The 19,355-nt window shown below is 42.2% G+C and overlaps 1 protein-coding gene across 1 annotated transcript; it reads left to right on the top strand.

Annotated features, from left to right (window-relative positions):
- The first annotated feature begins 10,970 nt into the window (after nucleotides 1-10,970).
- On the top strand, nucleotides 10,971-13,639 carry LOC112612435 (putative uncharacterized protein encoded by LINC01555). Its single transcript, XM_025366953.1, has 4 exons — nucleotides 10,971-11,087; nucleotides 11,288-11,335; nucleotides 11,811-12,977; nucleotides 13,296-13,639. Exons 1-3 carry the CDS (start codon nucleotides 10,990-10,992, stop codon nucleotides 12,286-12,288), a joined length of 624 nt encoding a protein of 207 aa, XP_025222738.1. The 5' UTR covers nucleotides 10,971-10,989; the 3' UTR covers nucleotides 12,289-12,977; nucleotides 13,296-13,639.
- Nucleotides 13,640-19,355: the final 5,716 nt, after the last annotated feature.

The following is a 19,355-nucleotide window of genomic DNA, read 5'->3' as shown; positions in this document are numbered from 1 at the left end:
CCCTTGGCCTCCCAAAGGGTTGGGATTACAGACGTGAGCCACCGCCTCTGGACAGCCTGTATTTTTCTGCCCTGCCATTTTGTTCACTCTTGGCAGTTTGTGTGCCGTGTCCCACTGTGGCTACAGTCACAGTGACCAGAAATACCTCATTTTGTCCAAAAGATTCAGTCACCTTTTGCAGACATTTTATCATGAAAAATATAGTAGTAGAATTAAAGAACGTGAATATTTTTACTCAGTTTTAGAAGGAATACAGCTGATGTAGGGCAGCTGGATATTTTCTAGTTTCCCTGTTGCATCTGCATTTAGATAGATTTTCTTGTTTCTGGTCTGTCATGACAGTTTAATTCCTGTTGACAGTGCTCTGTTAAAGCAAACCATACCCCAGCCCAGTGTACTCATTAGAAAAAAGTAAACGTTTGCATATTCCCTAGAACCCTAAAACTGATAACGAATCCTCCATTCTGGCTTTTTGGATCCAATTTTCTATTATATATGATGTCTAAACCAAGGTGGTGAATTGTTCATCCCAGCCAGGCATAGGGTCAGACAACTGAGTTCCCTAGGTTTAGACTGCTAGTGGTTAGCCATGACTACTATGGCTGGTTTTGTTAACCTCTAAGTATAGTTTTTACTTGACTATAACATGCTGTAATTTATTTACCCTACCTTGAGATTTTTTTCTTCTGTAATTTTCAGCCCAGAATTATTATCTCAAACTAAACTTGTCTTTTGCATTTTTAATTAGTGAAGAGGCTCAATGAAATGCAATTTTCAAAAAGAGTGTAAAGCTTTTGTGGAATATCAATTTAATTTCTAACCACTTTTAGTTTCTTTTATCTTGAAAATCTTTTACCTTGATAGCTAGTTGATTTGATTTTGTAATGTTATTCCTTTTAAGCAAAGAGGTATTAAATAATAAGGAAGACTGGGTGCGTTGGCTCACAGCTGTAATCCCAGCACTTTGGGAGGCCGAGGCAGGTGGATCACCTAAGGTCAGGAGTTCGAGACCAGCCTGGCCAACATGGTGAAACCCCATCTCTACTAAAAATACAAAAATTAGCCAGGCGTGGTGGCAGGTGCCTGTAATCACAGCTACTCGGGAGATTGAGGCAGGAGAATTGCTTGAACCTGGGAAGGGGAGGTTGCAGTGAGCTGAGATCGTGCCATTGCACTCCAGCCTGGGGGACAAGAGCGAGACTTCATCTCAAAAATAAATAAATAAATAAATAAATAAATAAGGAAAATCTCTATAAATTAGATTATCGGTGAAATTAAACTTTTCCAAACAAATAATTTTTGAGATTCTGTGTTAATGCCCCAAAGAAAACTAGAAATCCAACAACTAGCCACACATAAAGCCTTGGCACATATGTTCTAAAGAAACTGTTTTGATCTTAAACCATGAAAAAGTTTAACTGGAGTTTTAAAAATCACATTGCCCTTTTATTTCCAAAGCACTCGTCTTCATTTTTATCAAGGGCAAAGATCTGAGGAAACAACTCATAAATGCTTTTCGTTGTTGTTGAGGCAGAGTCTCACTCTTGCCCAGGCTGGAGTGCAGTGGTGTGATCTCAGCTCACTGCAACTTCTGCCTCCCGTGTTCAAGCAATTCTCTGCCTCAGCCTCCCAAGTAACTGGGATTTCATGCATGCACCACCATGCCCAGCTAATTTTTGTATTTTTAGTAGAGACAGTGTTTCTCCATGTTGGTGAGGCTGGTCTCAGAATCGTCCTGACCTCAAGTGATGTGCCTGCCTCAGCCTCCCAAAGTGCTGGGATTACAGGCATGAGCCGCCGCACCTGGCCTCATAAATGCTTTTAATTGAAATTCTTTGATAAGGAACGAAAAGACTATGGTAAATCTCAGAGGCAAATTCTGGCCTTGGCAGTGAGGGCCAGAAGGGGGTGTACGTCGGAGACACAGTTGCTTGTGGTGTGGTTTCCCAAAATCTGGAGGTGCACATTCCTGTTGACTCAACAATCTTTCTCTGGACTTGGTAGCCTTCTGTTTTGCAGACCCCCAAGTACTGTACAACTGGGATTCACTAATTATAGCTTGAGTGACTATAAATTGTTATCTAAATGAGAAACTTTTCATATTGAAATGGGGAGCTATTCATGATTAGGCCTGTACCACAGTGGAAACTGGCACAAATGGTCACCCTGTGTATAGTGGAAGCCCTGTCTAAGTAAGCAGAACTCTGACTTGAGTTTTGATTGTTGAACCTGTAAACCAAAAATAAAATCCTAAGCCCCCCCAACTATTTGAATGGGCCCCTTCTCTCAGCCAAGGGCATTCCAAAGTTAACCTGAAAAACTAGTTCAGGCCATGATGGGAAGGAAGGATCAGACATGCCTGATTATACCCTCCTTCCTCTTGGAATTCAGGAAAAGCTAACCAGCATTAATATCAACACAGACTTTAAGTCTTACAAGAGACATTTACAATCTATGCTCCCTGAAGGCTGTTACCTGGAGGCTCTATGATAAAACGTTGGTTTCCACAGCCCCTTATCATAATAACCCATACATTCCTTTGTATTGATTCTAAGTCTTTAGATAATAACTCATTCAGGTGGCATGGTTGCTCACACCTGTAATCCCAGCACTTTGGGAGGCTGAGGCGGGTGGATCATGATGTCAGGAGTTTGAGACCAGCCTGACCCATGGTGAAACCCCATCTCTACTAAAAAAAATGAAAAAATTAGCTGGGCGTGGTGGTGCATGCCTATAATCTCAGCTACTCACGAGGCTGAGGCAGGAGAATCGCTTGAACCCAGGAGGCAGAGGTTGCAGTGAGCCAAGATCGCTCCATTGCACTCTAGCCTGGGTGACAGAGGGAGACTCCATCTGAAAAATAACATAACATAACATAACATAACATAACATAACATAACACAACATAATGTAACTCATTCAACAAATTGCCAATCAGAAAAATTTTTAATCTACCTGTAACCTGGAAGCCACTGCTTCAAGTTGTCCCACCTTTCCAGATTGAACCAATGTACATCTCACAGGTATTGATTGATATATTACATCTTCTTAAAAAGTGTATAAGCAAGTCACACCCAGACCACTTTGGGCACATGTCACCAGGACCTCTTGAAGCTATGTCATGGGCCTCTCCTTAACTTTGGCAAAATAAACTTTCTAAATTGAGACCTATCTCAGATATTTTTTTGTTCACAAACCCTAATCCCTACAAAGGTACTTCCTTTAATTCGTGCCTCAGGTATAGTTTCTAAAAGATGGAATCAAGTTGTGGTCTAACCTAATATATAGTCAGCTCTCCTATAACACTCATAAACACCATGTAAAAAAGCACAAGTTTGTCTCAATGCAGTTGACATATTAGGAAACAATTTGAGCATAATGCAAAATTTGTTTTAGCTTATGTGTGATTCTGTTAGTGAGAAACACTAAGTGAATGCAGAAAGCTGCCCAGCTGATCCAAACTAAACAGTAACACACAAAACAAATATATATCTCAAATGTCTACTGTTACAGTAGATAGGTAGTCAGGCATGAGCAGGGCAGGAGAGGGCTCCCCCACCACCCACCAGGAGGTCAGGTGACCATCAGATGATGGTATGGCAGTTACCACACTGCCTCTCTCAAAATGATCATTGGCAGCCAGGCCTAGAAGAGGCAGTTTCCTGATGGTTCACGGTTGTCACACTAACGTGATAATTGATTGCAGGCACCAGGGAGAGGCAATTTCCCAGATTAAAAACACTTGAAATTGGTAATCAGCTTCCAATAAAATCTCAGGAATTAGGTGAGTGAGCTTTAACATATGCATTAAGAGACAAAATGGCAGAGTATGGCCTCCCTGGGGCATTTCACTAGAAGAGGGAAGAAAGCCTCAGGTGAGCATGCATACAACTTCCTAAACACACTGTGCATGCTCACCTCCGGAGCACAAGGAGGGCACTGTGCGTGTGAGCGCCTACCCTAAGGGAAGAATTATGGGAAAAGGGACACAAGACCCTGGAAGTATGCCAGTATGTTCAACCCCAAGTCAAAAGGTCAGATGTCGCACTTATCCTTCAAGTCACCTGCTTGTGTCTCTTCCATGCGTACTTTCCTTTCTTTCCTGCTCTAAAGCTTTTTAATAAACTTCCACTCCTGCTCTGAAACTTGCCTCAGTCTCTTTTTCTGCCTTAAGCCCCTCTGTCGAGTTCTTTCTTCTGAGGAAGCAAGAATTTAGGTTGCCGCAGGCCCTTCAGTAATTTGGATATTCACCACCACTAACACCACCATCTATCTCAGTTTCCCATGTACATTAAAAACAATACTCATCCCTATCTGATGTTACAATTTTCCCCTGGGATTTTAGACAACTCTCCTTCTACCACTTCATAACATACAAGCTGCAACCCTTCCAACCCCTACTTCCACAAGCTAACTTCCAGTCTTTTTCAAGGTAGAGTATCATGTTTGTGGTATTGTTTTTGCATTTCTTAACCACTTAACATGTATAAAACTCTGCTACCATTTTTTATTAGGATCATATTTTTTAATGAGTCTGTGATGAATTATTATTATTTTTTTTGAGATGCAGTCTTGCTCTGTCCCTCAGGCTGGAGTGCAGTGGCACCATCTCGGCTCACTGCAAGCTCCGCCTCCTGGGTTCATGCCATTCTCCTGCCTCAGCCTCCCGAGTAGCTGGGACTACAGGTGCCCACCACCATACCCGACTATTTTTTTTGTATTTTTAGTAGAGACAGGGTTTCACCGTGTTAGCCAGGATGGTCTTGATCTCCTGACCTCATGATCCACCCGCCTCGGCCTCCTAGAGTGCTGGGATTACAGGCGTGAGCCACCAGCCCAGCCCTGATGAAATTTTTTACTGCTGTGCACCTAACTCCATTTTCCCCATAGGTCCTGTTATTTTTACTATAATTCTGCAAAACATGATTTTTAGGGACATATGTGTTGTATTAAAGCAGAGTTGATGAAAAGAGCGCCTTTTGTCCCTCCACTTACCATATGCTGACTGCTGACAGTCTCTCAAAATTCCATGCTAGCTTTCCTGATTCTACACATCTGTAACAAAGTATTATTTGAGGGACAGAAACTTTAAAAATTGAAAACAACCATCAAAAATACATCAAGCCCTTGCTGTGCCAGGCACAATACTAAGCCTTAGTAAGCCATTTATTTGACTTTTCCTAACAACTCTCTATGCAGAAGCTATTGTTACACTCACTTTATAGATGAGAAAACTAATGCAAAGAAAGGTAAAATTGCCCAGCGCCACACAGCTAATACGTGGTGAAGAAGGCATGTGAACACCAGGAATCATTTTATAGCACATTTTCTACTGAATCTGATGAACTTGCAAGTGCCTGATTGCATGCTGCTCACTAGGGGTGTTGCCTGAGAGGTCTGGATGGGCTGAGCTTGAGAAAGGATCAACATGCCTTTGGCTAGAGACTTACTGCATCCATCCTTGGAAAAGGAAAAGAAATGGCCATGAAAAGTTCAAATTCTTACTTTGTGGATATAACATGTCCTAGTTGCCACAAGATTATGATGTTTTTCAGCCATGTCCATGAAATCATCTTTGCAAAAATAACAATGAAAAAACAATGACAGTGAAAGGGATCTATCTGATCTAACCAACTCCCATCTTGCCTTGAAGCTCCAGTCTGCTTTAGTCATTCCTGGGTTTGGGCCAAGCTAACTTTGGGAGAAATTTATAGTTTAAATGTTAACAGCCCTTCCCCAAAACTAAACCACCTTTGTAAAGCAAATGAAAGACCACCAGGTTAGGTGGATGACAGGAGCATGAACTCTGCTAAGGTGTAGACCTAAACAATTACTAGCCATTTTTCTGGAGGTCACAAGATTTGCAACTTCCCCCAATTACTCCTGCAGATAACATTACTATTGTAGAACTTAAGATTGGTCTTTTGAGATGTCTTTTCTGACTTTTATATTTCTGACTACCATGGCTCCACTTGGACCTGCCAACCAGTCCTGTGGCCCCACCAAGAAGCAAACTCTGCACACCTCTATGATTGCACCCCCAACCAATCAGCAGTACCCATTCCCTTGCCTGCCAAACCATCCTTGAAAAACCCTAGCCTCCAAATTTTCAGGGATGCCTATTTGAGTAAGACTCCAGTATCCTGTTCAGCTGGCTCTGTGTGAATTAAACTCTTTCTCTGTTGCAATGCTTCTGTCTTGATAAATTGGTTCTATATAGGCAGTGGGCAAAATGAACCAATTTGGCAGTTACACTCAGACAGTGGATCTTTGTGTAGGTTATTCAACAGTGTTGTGCCGGCCTACAGGACAAAACACTAAGCTCACAGAAGAGTGTTCACTTAGAAGAAAGCAACACTAATGATCCACACAACATCCTGAATTTGTGTTATGTCCCAGAAAGCCTTATCATAAATTCAGTAATTCTGGTTAATCTACCAAGATAAGTGTGTTTGATTTTGTAAGGTATACGGCAGTGATCTCCTATTTTGGTGTTTTTCAATAAAGTTTTGGTTACGGACAAATCAAAAATTGATGAAATTTTATTTTCCTTTAATATCAGCTTAAATGGTTCTTACAACTGTAAAGCTTTTCCTGACTCTGTAGGGAGGCAGTCACAACTCTGCTCTCAGAACTGAACTTTCTTTTATTCATTCGGCAAATGTTTATTGAGTGCTTATTAGGATTGCTATGCTAGGTGCTGGGATTCTAACATGGAAGGTGACTTGGCCATTGTCCTCAGAAACTAACAAACTACTGGAGGAAATAAGCCAATGGGCCACTTAGGGCAGTTGAATAAGTGCTCAGTAAAAGTTTTGGAGGGCTCTGAGGCAGGGAAGAGGGGGAGAAGCATGTTTAGCCTGCGGAATAGGAGGTCAGAGAGGATGCTTGAGCTAAGTATTGAAGAGTGAACAGTACAGATAGAGGGAACAGAACATACAAGGTCAGAGGTGTGGAACCATGTGACCTTCAGGGAAATTACAAATGGCTCTGTATGAACAAAGTGAAGGGTGTGGGAGACCAGTGGGAGGGGTAGAGAGGAGCCAGGTTAAAAGGGTCTCAGATTCAAGGAGTTTTGAATTTACCCTGAAGGCTTAGTGATGTGCTTGGTCAAGCACAACTGTGACCCAGAGTGTTCCCTCTCTCTCTTGTCATAGCATTGTGCGTATCCCTCTATTAAAGCATTTATTACAAATGCCTTAACTGCATATCCTTCTGTCATAGCATTTATCACAATTCTAATTTCCATATGGAGTATTGCTGAAGAGAAAGCAAAATGGAGATGAGACCAGGTTGCAGTAATCCAAGCAAGAAGTGGCTGAGAGGAAGGCATGGTCCTACAGGTAGACTCTGATTGGATGTCGGGGTTAAGTAAAATAATCTAGGTTGATTTCTGGCTCAGATAGCAGTGGATGAAAGGGCTTACAAAGAACAGCTTTAAGGGATTGAGCAGAAAATAGTCTAGTCAGCAGACCTGGGTTGCCTGTGTGTTAACCCCAGCAAAGGTCTGTCTTCAAGACTGGAAAATGACCTCTAAGTCTTACACATTCTGCCTGCTAAGAGTGCTTTTGCATTCCTGAGGCCTTGGGCCAAGCTGTACCAGTGTGACTAGATAAGTTTATCCTAACAATGTGATTTATGGTGAATGCCTTTTTCGCCTGTGGGCTGGAGTCTGAGTAGCTGAGATCAGTCACTTGGGTAGGCACTGCATACCTATGTGATGACCCCCGATAAAAACAATAAAAAACCCTGAGCACCAAGTCTTGGGTGAACTTCTGTGGCAACACTTCACATGTATTGTCACATATTGCTGTGACTCCACTGGGAGAAGATACCTGAAAGTTTGTGCTTGCTTTCTCCAAGACTTTGCTCAGGTGCCTGCCCCTTTGCTGATTTTAATCTGTATCCTTTTGCAGTAATAAATCATGACCACAAGTATAACAGCTTTTCTGAGTCCTGTGAGTCCTTCTAGTTCATGTGAGTTCATCAAGCTTAAGGGTGATCTTAGGGACCCCTGACATAGGGATAATGAATTGTTCTGGACATGTTGAATTTAAGGGTCTCTGAGCCATTCAAGTTCGTGTGAATGAACTCGGGTTTTTATTAGGGGTCATCAGGTAGGTAAGCAGTGCCTACCCATGTGACTGCCTACTGTTGGCATTTGGATGTATAAGTTTGGAGCTCAACAAAGAGGTCTGGAGTAGATATTGAGATCTGAGAGCCAATACATAAGTGGCTATTGAAGCTAGGGGCATACATGAGGTCACAAAAAAGAGATAGATGGTAGAATGAGAAGCAGAAAGTGGAGACTTGGATATCACTGGCATTCAAAAATCAAATGTGCAGGCATGGTGGCATGTGCCTATAGTCCCAGCTACGTGGGAAACTGTGGCAGAAAGTTTGCTTGAGCCCAGGAGTTCAGCAGTGAACTATTATCACACCACTGCACTCCAGCCTGGCCAACAGAGTGACACCCTGTCTATACTTGAGAAAGAAAGAAGAGAAAGGAAAAGAAAAGAAAAAGAAAAAAGGCAAATATGGAAGCAAAGGCTCCTTTTATGGAGTGAAGAGACAGAAGGTTGAGAGTCAATATCAAGAATATATCTAGGCCAGGCATGGTGGTTCTTGTCTGTAATCCCAGCACTTTGGGAGGCTGAGGCAGGCGGATTGCTTGAGCCCAGGAGTTTGAGACAAGCCTGAGCAACATAGTGAAACCCTCCCTCTATAAAAAATACAAAAATTAGCTAGGCATGGTGGTGTGCTTGTAGTCCCAATTACTCAGAAGGCTGAAGCGGGGATCACTTGAGCCCAGGAGGTCAGGTTGAGGCTGCAGTGAGTTGTGATAGCACCACTGCACTCCAACGTGGGTGACAGAGCAAGACCCTGTCTCAAAAAAAAAAAAAAAAAAAAAAGGCACCCTTAGGAAGGAGAGAATTCCAAGGAAGTTCAAATGTTATAAAGAAAACAATATATACAAAAACACTGGCAGTATTGTGGTCATTAGTAACTTTAAGGAGAGTTCCTCTGCATTTCCTAAGCTAATGTAACCAATATTTATTGAGCACCTGCTGTGTCCTGAGCCCTCATGAACTCAGTATAAAAGCAGACGCCCAGGTAATTGATTTTATCTTGAGTGGGTATCTCCCTGGAGAGAGTGTAGCAGTGGGGAACTCCTCAGTCCCTCGTGAGAGTGGGAGGTTGGTTGTATGTCCTGAGCTGTATCTCTTTTTTTTTTGTTTTTTTTTGTTTTTTTTTTTTGAGACGGAGTCTCGCTTTGTTGTCCGGGCTGGAGTGCAGTGGCCGGATCTCAGCTCACTGCAAGCTCCATCTCCCGGGTTTACACCATTCTCCTGCCTGAGCTGTATCTTAAAGGATAAGTAGGAGTGAACCAGGAGGGATATGTCCAGGGCACCACTCACAGTGGGGTTTTGGGTAGCATAAAGGGCAAAGCAGGGGACCAGACACCAGGCCAGCAAGAAAGTCTGGAATCTGATCCCTCAAGAGAAGCTTGGGCATTATCCTGAAGGCATTTCCTGGAAACACTGAAGGATGTAATACAGAGGAGTAAAAAGATGACTCACACTTTAAATAATAATTCACTTGGCAGTTCTGAGAATGACCTAAGGGAAACAGATCTGGGGGCAAGAAGGGCTCTTAGGAGACCAATGCACCAGTCCTGGTGTTTGGGTGTGTGAGTATGAAGTTCTTTCATTTGCAGTTCCTATGTGAGTTTATTTTTCTGCCTTAACTAAGGTCCCTGAGAAAAACAGAACCATGTTTTATGCTTTTATAAATTTCCTCTTTCTCTCCAAGCTGAGCATGTGGTCCATCATGAGCCATCTGGGAAAATACACTTTTATACTGGGAACCTTTCTGACATATGCATGCTTTTCAGGAAAGTGGAAAGTATATCCTCATTGAAAATTAGTCTCAGATTTGAGATACATTGTAGGACTCAATATATTGCCCTTATTAGAAGGCAAATCTTTTACTGTCATACACATGACTAAGCTGGACCTCAGGAAGAATTCATTTCTGTTTTCTACATTTAATTGACATGAAGGTTTATTCATCCCTACCGTTATTAATATCAAGAAAATGGACAGAGGCACTAGCATTATTTTAATCAGATTAGTTCTAGATAATGGGTGAATTATCCTAGGAAGAAGAACTAAAACCTGACCCCTGGCAAACTCCTAATGATGAGTCTGTACTGCTATCATTGGTGGTGTCCCTCGGCAGCTCACAGCCATGTTAGGTGAATGTGGGCCTGTGGGGAAGTCCTGTAGTGCTCCCTGGAGTGCTTGGGGAGAGATCACCAGCAGTACCCAGTTGTTTAGTAACCATGCTCTGATTGGTGCATCTCATAATCAGTAGTGCTGGGCACCTGTCATATCTAGAACAAGTTCCTGCTGGCAGCCGAAGTCCACTGTTGGCTTTGACATTTTGGTTCTTAGAGGACGGTGATAATGGTCGTGTGTAACCCACCAAGAAGTTAACTGTTCATAGCAGCTTGAGTGTAATAACTCCTGGTTTATACTAGCCTAAAAAGGCTTTCTGCAAGAAATGCAGTATAAATTGGGCCTCCAAAACCTAGGTTTCTCTGTGCCTTTTTAAAATTAAAACTTTAAAAAAATGCCTGGAGCTAAAAAGAGAGAAAAAATAGAATTTACTCATCTGTGGATTATTAAAAACCCAACATGCTCTATGACATAGAAAAGTAAGCATATATGTTCTTATTCAAAAGTTTCATCAGACATGTGTATTTCATCAGACTGATAGGGCAAAACTGATATTTAAGATCAGAAGTACACCTGAAAGGTCAGGACTCTGGTATCCACCTAAACCATGGTAGAGCATATGTAACGCTGGGAGAGAAAAACTTAAGTTGGGATGTTGAATGGACAGCTGTTGCTGGATTTGTATTGAACTGATGCTTCTTTGCTTCAGAAACAGCTCTTCTGGCACGATGGTGACCTGCCATGGAAAATGCTGGGTCCCAACGCCCAAGTGACTGTAGCTGTGGTTCAGCCAGGACCTGAGCATTTAGATCACCTGTTGTCAGACATGCAACACTGTCAACATAGGTAAGTTTCCATTTTTTATGAGCCATGTTAAAAAAGGTAAAATTAAACAGGTGGAAATCATTTTAGTAATAGGTTTTATCTAACCCAAATATATCTAAACTATTATCATTTGAAACTATAATCAATGTAAAATTGCCAACTGATTTTACATTTTTTTCATACTCAATCTTTGAAATCCAGTGTATATTTTATACTTACAGCACATCTCAGTTCAGACCAGCCACCTTTCAAGGCCTCAATAACCGCAGGTACTTAGGCTTTCGTATTGGACTTCACAGCTCTACGAGTGGACCCAGAAAGAATATTTAAAGGGAAAACACTCTATTTCCATTAAGCAAAAGCAACTTATTTTCTAGCAGTACTTATAGGAATACCTTTTTTGTTGTCATTAAATTCCATCCTCTTTTCCACGATAAGGTTGCTATTATTAAGAAACTTAATTTGGTGAAACAGACACTAAAATAGTTACCATGTGAGACGTAGCACGTTAAAAAACGCTATGTGAACACAGAGAAGAAAATCAAAGACCCCAAGATAAAATTAAAACTGCATTTCCCTATAGCATAGTGATGTTGACTTAATTAACCATCTGTTTATCTCAATGCACCTATACCTTTTCTGGAGCTTTCATTTCCCCACAGCTCACTATATTCCTTTTCTAGTGCAGCATTAACAAGTTACCACAAGCTTGGAGGCTTAAAATAACACATTATTATTTCACAGTTCCTGTGGGTCAGCAGCCTGGACACAGCTTACCTGGGTCCACTGCTCGGGAGGATCTCACAAGGCTTCAATCAAGATGTCAGCCCAGGCTGTGGTCTCCACTGAGGCTCCAAGGGAAAGACCCTGCTTCCAAGCTCACCTAAGTTGTTTGCAAAATTTGGTTCTTCGCAGCTGTAGAATGGAGGGCTTCAGTTTATTTCTAGCTATGCGGTGGGGCGGGGTGAGGGAGCTGCCCTCAGATCCTAGAGGTCACCCACAATTCCTTGCCACTTGTCTATGCTGCACAGAGGCGGCCCACGCATTTCAGCTTGCTTTGCCAAAGCCAGCAACGAAAGACTCCAGCAAGACACATTCTATCATCTTATGTATGCAATCCTGTGCAGGCAATCACGGACATGTCCATCACATAAGTAACCACGTCCACTCCATCACCTTTGCTGTATTCTTTTGGCCCACTCAAAGGGTGTGGACTAGTTAGGGCGTGAGAATCAGCCCTCTTAAGTCAGCCTTCGCTATTTCATGTGCCAGCTTTCTAGAATATTGATCCTTTTGGTATTTTAAGTCATATCTGTTGTCATTGGAAATCCTCTTTGAAGTAGAAAGGACAGAGCTCACAAAATATAAACCGCACCACTATTCCTGCCTGTCATTTAGACGTTTGCCAGGGTAGCAGGTTGATTTCAGTCTTTTCACGGAGTTTACTCTTTGATATGATGATATCTTTACCCCCATAATTCATTTTATTTTTATTTTTGAGACATGGTCTCATTCTGTTACTCAGGCTGTAGAGCAGTGGTGCGATCTCGGCTCACTGCAAGCTCAACCAGCCCAGGTTCAAGAGATCCTCCCACCTCAGCTTCCTGGGACCACCCCAGTGGGACCACTGGCGCAAACCACCATGCCCAGCTAATTTTTAAAAATTCTTTGTAGAGAGGGGGTTTCACTATGTTGCTCAAGCTGGTCTCAAATTCCTGGGCTCAAGCGATCCGCTTGCTTCGTACTCCTTTGGGATTCCACAAAGTGCTGAGATTACACGTGTGAGCCACCACGCCTGCCCCCTGCATAATTAATTTTAAATTAATCTCCACATTTCATTCTCTTGGGCTAGATTTCGGGGGAGGGGCCTAATTTAGATGGCGTGTGCCCCATTGGGTGAATCAAATAAAAGCATAGCTGCCCTGGGCCGGGCGTCGTGGCTCATGCCTGTAAATCCCAGCACTTTGGGAAGCCGAGGCGGGCAGATCACGAGGTCAGGAGATCGAGACCATCCTAACACGGTGAAACTCCGTCTCTACTAAAAATACAAAAAATTAGCCGGACGTGGTGGCGGGCGCCTGTAGTCCCAGCTACTCGGGAGGCTGAGGCAGGAGAATGGCGTGAACCCGGGAGGCGGAGCTTGCAGTGAGCTGAGATCGTGCCACTGCACTCCAGCCTGGGCGACAGAGCCAGACTATGTCTCAAAAAAAAAAAAAAAAAAAAAAAAAGGCATAGCTGCCCTGGCATGGATCTGTGAACAAAAGTTCTCTGAAAAGAAATTTGGAAGAAAGACTTCATTCAGTAACAGTTCACAAGCTTTCTGTGTAAACCAGTTACTTTCCAGAGAACAAAGGGAGGGTCCTGGTTTTATAGTAAAAGTTCACGCTCAGGTTCCCAATCAGGTCCATTTTATGCAAATGAAGTCTTTAAATAAGCAGTTCTGATTGGTTGATGCAGCTGCATTCTGACTAGTGGATAGGACTGAGTCCTAATTGGTTCTTTCAGATGAGCTCTGATTGGCTGCTTTAGGTGAGCTCCGAAAGCCCCAGTTAAACTAAGGTTGGGGTTTCCAGGGAAACTCCGAGTATGTGAGCTCTAGTCAGCAAATGGCCTGGCCACTTGGCTCTCTTTACAATTTTGGCCCAGTTAGGTACTTGGGATTCATCTTGAAGGATTGGCTTTTGAAGTATTTGTTCTGTGAGCACTTGTGAACCTGAGAGGCCGGGAAGGCAGAGTGAAAACCAGAACCCTTGGCACCCATCAGTTAGCACAGGATCATTTCCTGGATCATCAGGATCCCTTATAAATGTGTCTAATGGCCAACTTGCAGAGATAGCTGTTGTTGATACACTCTTCTGAGTTTCCCTCTGTGAACACCTTCATCTGGTTCATACAGGAAAATTAAGGAAGCCGAATTTTTGGGAGAGTGATTGAAATTGTGGAATAATCAAAGCAAACCAATGGCAGCTTGTGTTTAAAATTAAAGACCAACTGTAAAGCACGGCATTTACCTATAGTAATTTCTAAAAGTTATCAACAGAGTGAAACAACACCCAGTGGGCCATGACCATGTCAACGTTGGCTCATTCCTCAGAAACTACATAGTGTCAGGGCTCCATGTTCATGGACACCATGAGGGGAGCCTCCTAGCAATGACCCTCTTCTCTCCTGCAGGAAGTCCAAGGTCCTTTCCATGACAGTCTTATTCCCAAATAGCATTTGCTTTCAACCCATGGTATTTCCATATTCCATGAAGAAAACTAAAAATATAGACGAATCACCCTGCAAGTATCCAGAGAGTTTCCAGGGGGTTTCACACACACACACACACACACACACACACACACACACACACACGTTTAGTGGGGATCTTTTAGGTCAATACATATAGATCTACATCATTATTAGTTGTTGCTTGGTGGTCTACTGCATGAATGGTTAATAATTGTTTAATTTTTCCTAGTTAGACAATAAAGATTTTTAAAGAATATATCTTTGTGTATTTGCTTATTTATTTGATTAAGATAAATTCCTGAAATTGGAATTGTTAAACCAAGAAATATGCATATTTTTAAGGCTTTTGTTATGTTTTGTCAAATGATCCTCAGAAAGAATGTTATCAATTCACACTTCCACTAGCACTACAGGACAGAACTATTTGGTATTTTTTATGTTGTTACCTTTGCTGGTTTTATAAATAAAATATTCTCTTGTTCTTCTTGTTTTTTTTTCCTTTTACTACTGAACTTGAATTTTTTCCCATTTTCATTAGCCATTTATATTTTTTATCCTTCAAGTCTTTACTACTTTTCAATGAGGCCTCCCTGACCACCCTACTTCAAGTTGCAAACAAACCCCTTGACCCCTGACATTCCTGACATCCCTTTACCTTGCTCTGCTTTATCTTTTTTCCTATTGTAATAATCATTTCTAACATAATATATAATATACTTATTTACTAATAAGTACTTCCTCCCCAGCCAAGTTCTGGGAAGTGGAGGGGACTCTGATCACATCGAATATACAGCCTCTTCCTTGGCTAGATAAGAGACAAGACAAGCTCTTATTCTCCTGGCACTGCAGCTCCAGTCCTTAGATGACTCCGGGATAGTTACTTGACCTGGACTTAAAGGTTATTCCCAAACTGCATGGAACATGTAGAATATGATGCGACTTCCTAATTTTCTGTTCATGTATATGCATACATACGTATAAACGCACACCCACACTAATATTTATCTGTATATATTTATAAGTGTGTGAATATTTTAACATTTTAAAGTTTATGAACTGGGGTATGTTTTATGCTCAGTGTATACATTAAATATACTTGGCTTCTTTTTCTGAAAAGCTGTTATTTATTATTTATGTCCAGCTGATTACGTCTTAAAATAATAAAATATATAGGCTGGGTGTGGTGGCTCACGCCTGTAATCCCAGCACTTTGGGAGGCTGAGGTGGGTTGATCACAAGGTCAGGAATCGAGACCATCTTGGCTAACACGGTGAAACCCCATCTCTACTAAAAATACAAAAACTTAGCCGGGTGTGGTGGTGGGCGCCTGTGGTCCCAGCTACTCGGGAGGCTGAGGCAGAATGGCGCGAATCCGGGAGGCGGAGCTTGCAGTGAGCAGAGATCAAGCCACTGCACTCCAGCCTGGGTGACAGAGCGAGAAAATAGTAATAATAATAATAATAATAATAATAATAATAATAAAAGATATAAAATGAACACTAGTACCACTGACAACTCTAGACCTCTTGAAAAATTGTTACAATAAGAATATCATTTGCTGGCCGGGCGCGGTGGCTCAAGCCTGTAATCTCAGCACTTTGGGAGGCCGAGACGGGCGGATCATGAGGTAGGAGATCGAGACCATCCTGGCTAACACGGTGAAACCCCGTCTTTACTAAAAAAATACAAAAAAAACTAGTCGGGCGAGGTGGCGGGCGCCTGTAGTCCCAGCTACTTGGGAGGCTGAGGCAGGAGAATGGCGTAAACCCGGGAGGCGGAGCTTGCAGTGAGCTGAGATCCAGCCACTGCACTCCAGCCTGGGCGACAGAGCGAGACTCCGTCTCAAAAAAAAAAAAATCATTTCCTTAAATTTGTTAAAGAAGCGTTCTGGCATTCTTATTCCTAATGTTTAGTCTCTTTTATTATTTATTTCAGAACAGAGTCATCCAATAAATCTTTACAGAGTGTCTACTATATGTTAGACACAGTTCTAGGTACATAGGATACGTTAGACTACAGTTGGGTTAGCAGGTTTTTTCTCTCAAGGGCCAGATAATAAATATTTTAAGCTTTGCTAACCGAGAGGTAAAATCGAGAATATTAATGTAGTTACTTACATAATAAGAGAGAAAACAAATTTCCACAATTTTCTTATTGATGAAATTCATAACCAAATAACAGTATTCAGTTTTAAAGTTAGTTTTCTCTACCTTCAAAATTAATTGCAAATCTTCATTGGTTAATGTCAACTTGCAATGAGATTTTACATATTTTGTCCTTAAAAATGTCCTTTCACACAGATAGGTTCTGCCTAATACCAACATCTTTCCATGAACATATCATTTTAATTGAACATATTTATTGTTTGGAAAGTGCTTATAGAATTCGGTTCTTGGCTTAATATTTGTCATTTAGTATGTTATTACATTCCAAATTAATCACTTCCAAGTGGAGATTAGGTGAAGCTCTTTAATTGTAATTTAAATGGGCTTTGAAATATGAAATTTTCATTGCATTTGCTTTGAGGTCTGTCACAAATCACTGAAAGTGCATTAGCAATGTGGCCCAACCAATCTACAGTACAGGATGCCAACCTGCATTTGGAAATACAAGGCGAGGGGTTCATTCCACCAGGCGATGGAGTTGGCAATGGAAGTGGTCAGGACTTCAGGCGATGTGCAGGTTCTAGTCCTCACAGCATCTGAGCAGAAACCCAATCCCATGGGCCAGGCCAGTGGTTCTCACCCACAGCTATGTGGCAGGAAATTAACTATAATACAGTATTAATATTTGTGAATGAATTATTTTTCTAATATGATTTAGGCCCAATTCAAGCATATCCTTACTGTTATTCCTACACAATCACAGTTTATTCTTTTTTTGTTTTTGTTTTTGAGAGAGTCAGGTATGGTCTAACTATTAGTATGCAGGATGTGTGCTGTGCACATAAACATCACCAGGTGAGGACTGAAGGAAAAAACCACTTACCTGAGATGCAAGACTGCTATCAAGAAATGACCCGCTAAATAAAAACAAAACAAAAACAGAAATGACCCACCGCAGTAGTCCTGTAGGAGCCCAGAGCTCACCACCTCAGAGACCATGGTAATGGCAATGAAGTAACTCTACATCCCACATGTCCCTGGATCACAGGCTACTGATGGATTGCTGGTGTTGGTTTACTCCAGAACTGGATGACTCTCGTTTTAGTCCATTTTCTGTTGCTATAACAGAATACCACAGACTGGGTAATTTATGAAGAAAAAAAAGTGTATTTGGCTTACAGTTCTGGAAACTGGGAAGTCCAAGAATATGGTGCTGGCATCTGTAAGGACCTTCCTGCTGCATCATAACACAGCAGATGGCATGACATGGCAAGAGGGCAAGAAAGCCACAGAGAGCTTGCTTTCACAACGAAGCCACTCCCACAATAATGAACCACTCCCATGATGGTGACATCCATTCATTCATGAGAGCGGAGCCACCATTAATCGATTTATGAGAACAGAGGGATTAGGTTTCCAACACACAACTTTTAGGGGACACATTCAAACCACAGCAGCTTTTTACTTGCAGGTTGAAGTTGATCACTTCCACACTAAAGTCACAGGGTATTCTTCTCATTGAGGTTTGGAAGGAGTTGTCTAAAGCTTTCCTCCTGGAATTCCTGCAGAAAATAGTTAACTTAAACCCATTGCTGCCTGACCCTGGCTGGGGGAGGGTGGTCAGAAATGAGGTGCCCCAAATCAGGATACTAGAGTTGCATTGAGTATTTACTTTCTGGAAGCTGCCTGTGCATGTACGTCCACCTTCTGAGAAACCCCTTTTTTCCCTAATAAACTACAAAGGAAAGTGAGGGGAATGGGGGCAGTAGTGCTGACGGCAGGAGAGATAGTAGAAGCTCTGAAAATGCTGCCTCCAGGCCCTACCTTCCTTTTGCTCTGCTCATATGTACTGGAGAGAGGAAGGCTCTCTCCTTAAACAATAACCTTCGCAGAAATCCTATTCGCAGCTCCCCAAGGCTGAGAGTGAATTTTCAGAAGATGAATTATTGTATCATATATTTGGCTTAACTTAATATCTGGGTAAACGGAGCTAGCATTGGCTCAGTTTGGCGAGGCTTGTTCTGGGAGCCTCATTTTCTTCTCTCCCTGAGGACAGGATCATGCGCACGATGTCCTTGTGCCCCACAAAGTTCTATTCCCCCACTGTCACCAGGGAGCTCAGCAAAGGGGTTCTCGAAGTAGTCTAGAGCAAAAGGGCTATCCCTCAGGGCCAGCATGGTGTGCACATGAATGTCATCTTAGATAGTTCATTTTGTCTGGACACATTGATTCAGCTACAGCAATTAACTGCATGGTGGCTTGAGCTCTATTCCTGGTGGCTGGGTGTCCAAATTGGTCCTTGATCTGTGCTCATAGTCACAGGAGCCACAGCCTGCAAGACTCACCCCTGAACACAATGAACACTTAGCATGGGCAGTGAGAAAGCTTTTTATCATCCTCTGCACCTGGGGAAAGAGAAGAATAAATCCTAATGTGAAAGTTCTGACTTTAGGTGAGCTATTTCACCTTATCGTGTCCTCAAAAGTCATCTCTAAATGTTCCTGCTTCTTATTTTCAAGCTTAGACGGCCTATCTTTCTTCACTCATATGTATCCCAAGAGAAACTTGGGTGTAGCGGGGCCAGAGGATAGGTGTCCTTGCAATCCAGTTTGATCCTAGAAGGGGTGAGTCTGCCCTCGCCCTTTAGGATAATATGCCAAATTAGGGTAACAGGAGGGATGCAATTCTCCTATGGTTGAGTGTATACTTTTTAAACAGCCAAAAAATGCACAAATTAGAATAACGCAAGATGTGGCCAGGCACGGTGGCTCACGGCGGCTCACGGCTATAATCCCAGCTCTTTGGGAGGCCGAGGCAAGCAGATCACCTGAGGTTGGGAGTTTGAGACCAGCCTGACCAACATGGAGAAACCCTGTCTCTACTAAAAATAAAAAATTAGCCAGGTGTGGTGGTGGGTGCCTGTAATCCCAGCCACTCAAGAGGCTGAGGC

Source organism: Theropithecus gelada, chromosome 1 (genome assembly GCF_003255815.1).
Source record: "Theropithecus gelada isolate Dixy chromosome 1, Tgel_1.0, whole genome shotgun sequence".
Taxonomy (NCBI): domain Eukaryota; kingdom Metazoa; phylum Chordata; class Mammalia; order Primates; family Cercopithecidae; genus Theropithecus; species Theropithecus gelada.
This window is presented reverse-complemented; position numbering and strand designations above follow the sequence as displayed.

What these genes read in the sequence shown, in the direction of transcription:
- LOC112612435 (XM_025366953.1), top strand. Translation starts at nt 10,990, where the DNA reads ATGCTGGGTCCCAACGCCCAAGTGACTGTAGCTGTGGTTCAGCCAGGA. An exon ending in ATGCAACACTGTCAACATAG is followed by an intron (nt 11,088 to 11,287) that starts GTAAGTTTCCAT and finishes TTATACTTACAG; the next exon opens with CACATCTCAGTTCAGACCAG. An exon ending in CAAGGCCTCAATAACCGCAG is followed by an intron (nt 11,336 to 11,810) that starts GTACTTAGGCTT and finishes ATTATTTCACAG; the next exon opens with TTCCTGTGGGTCAGCAGCCT.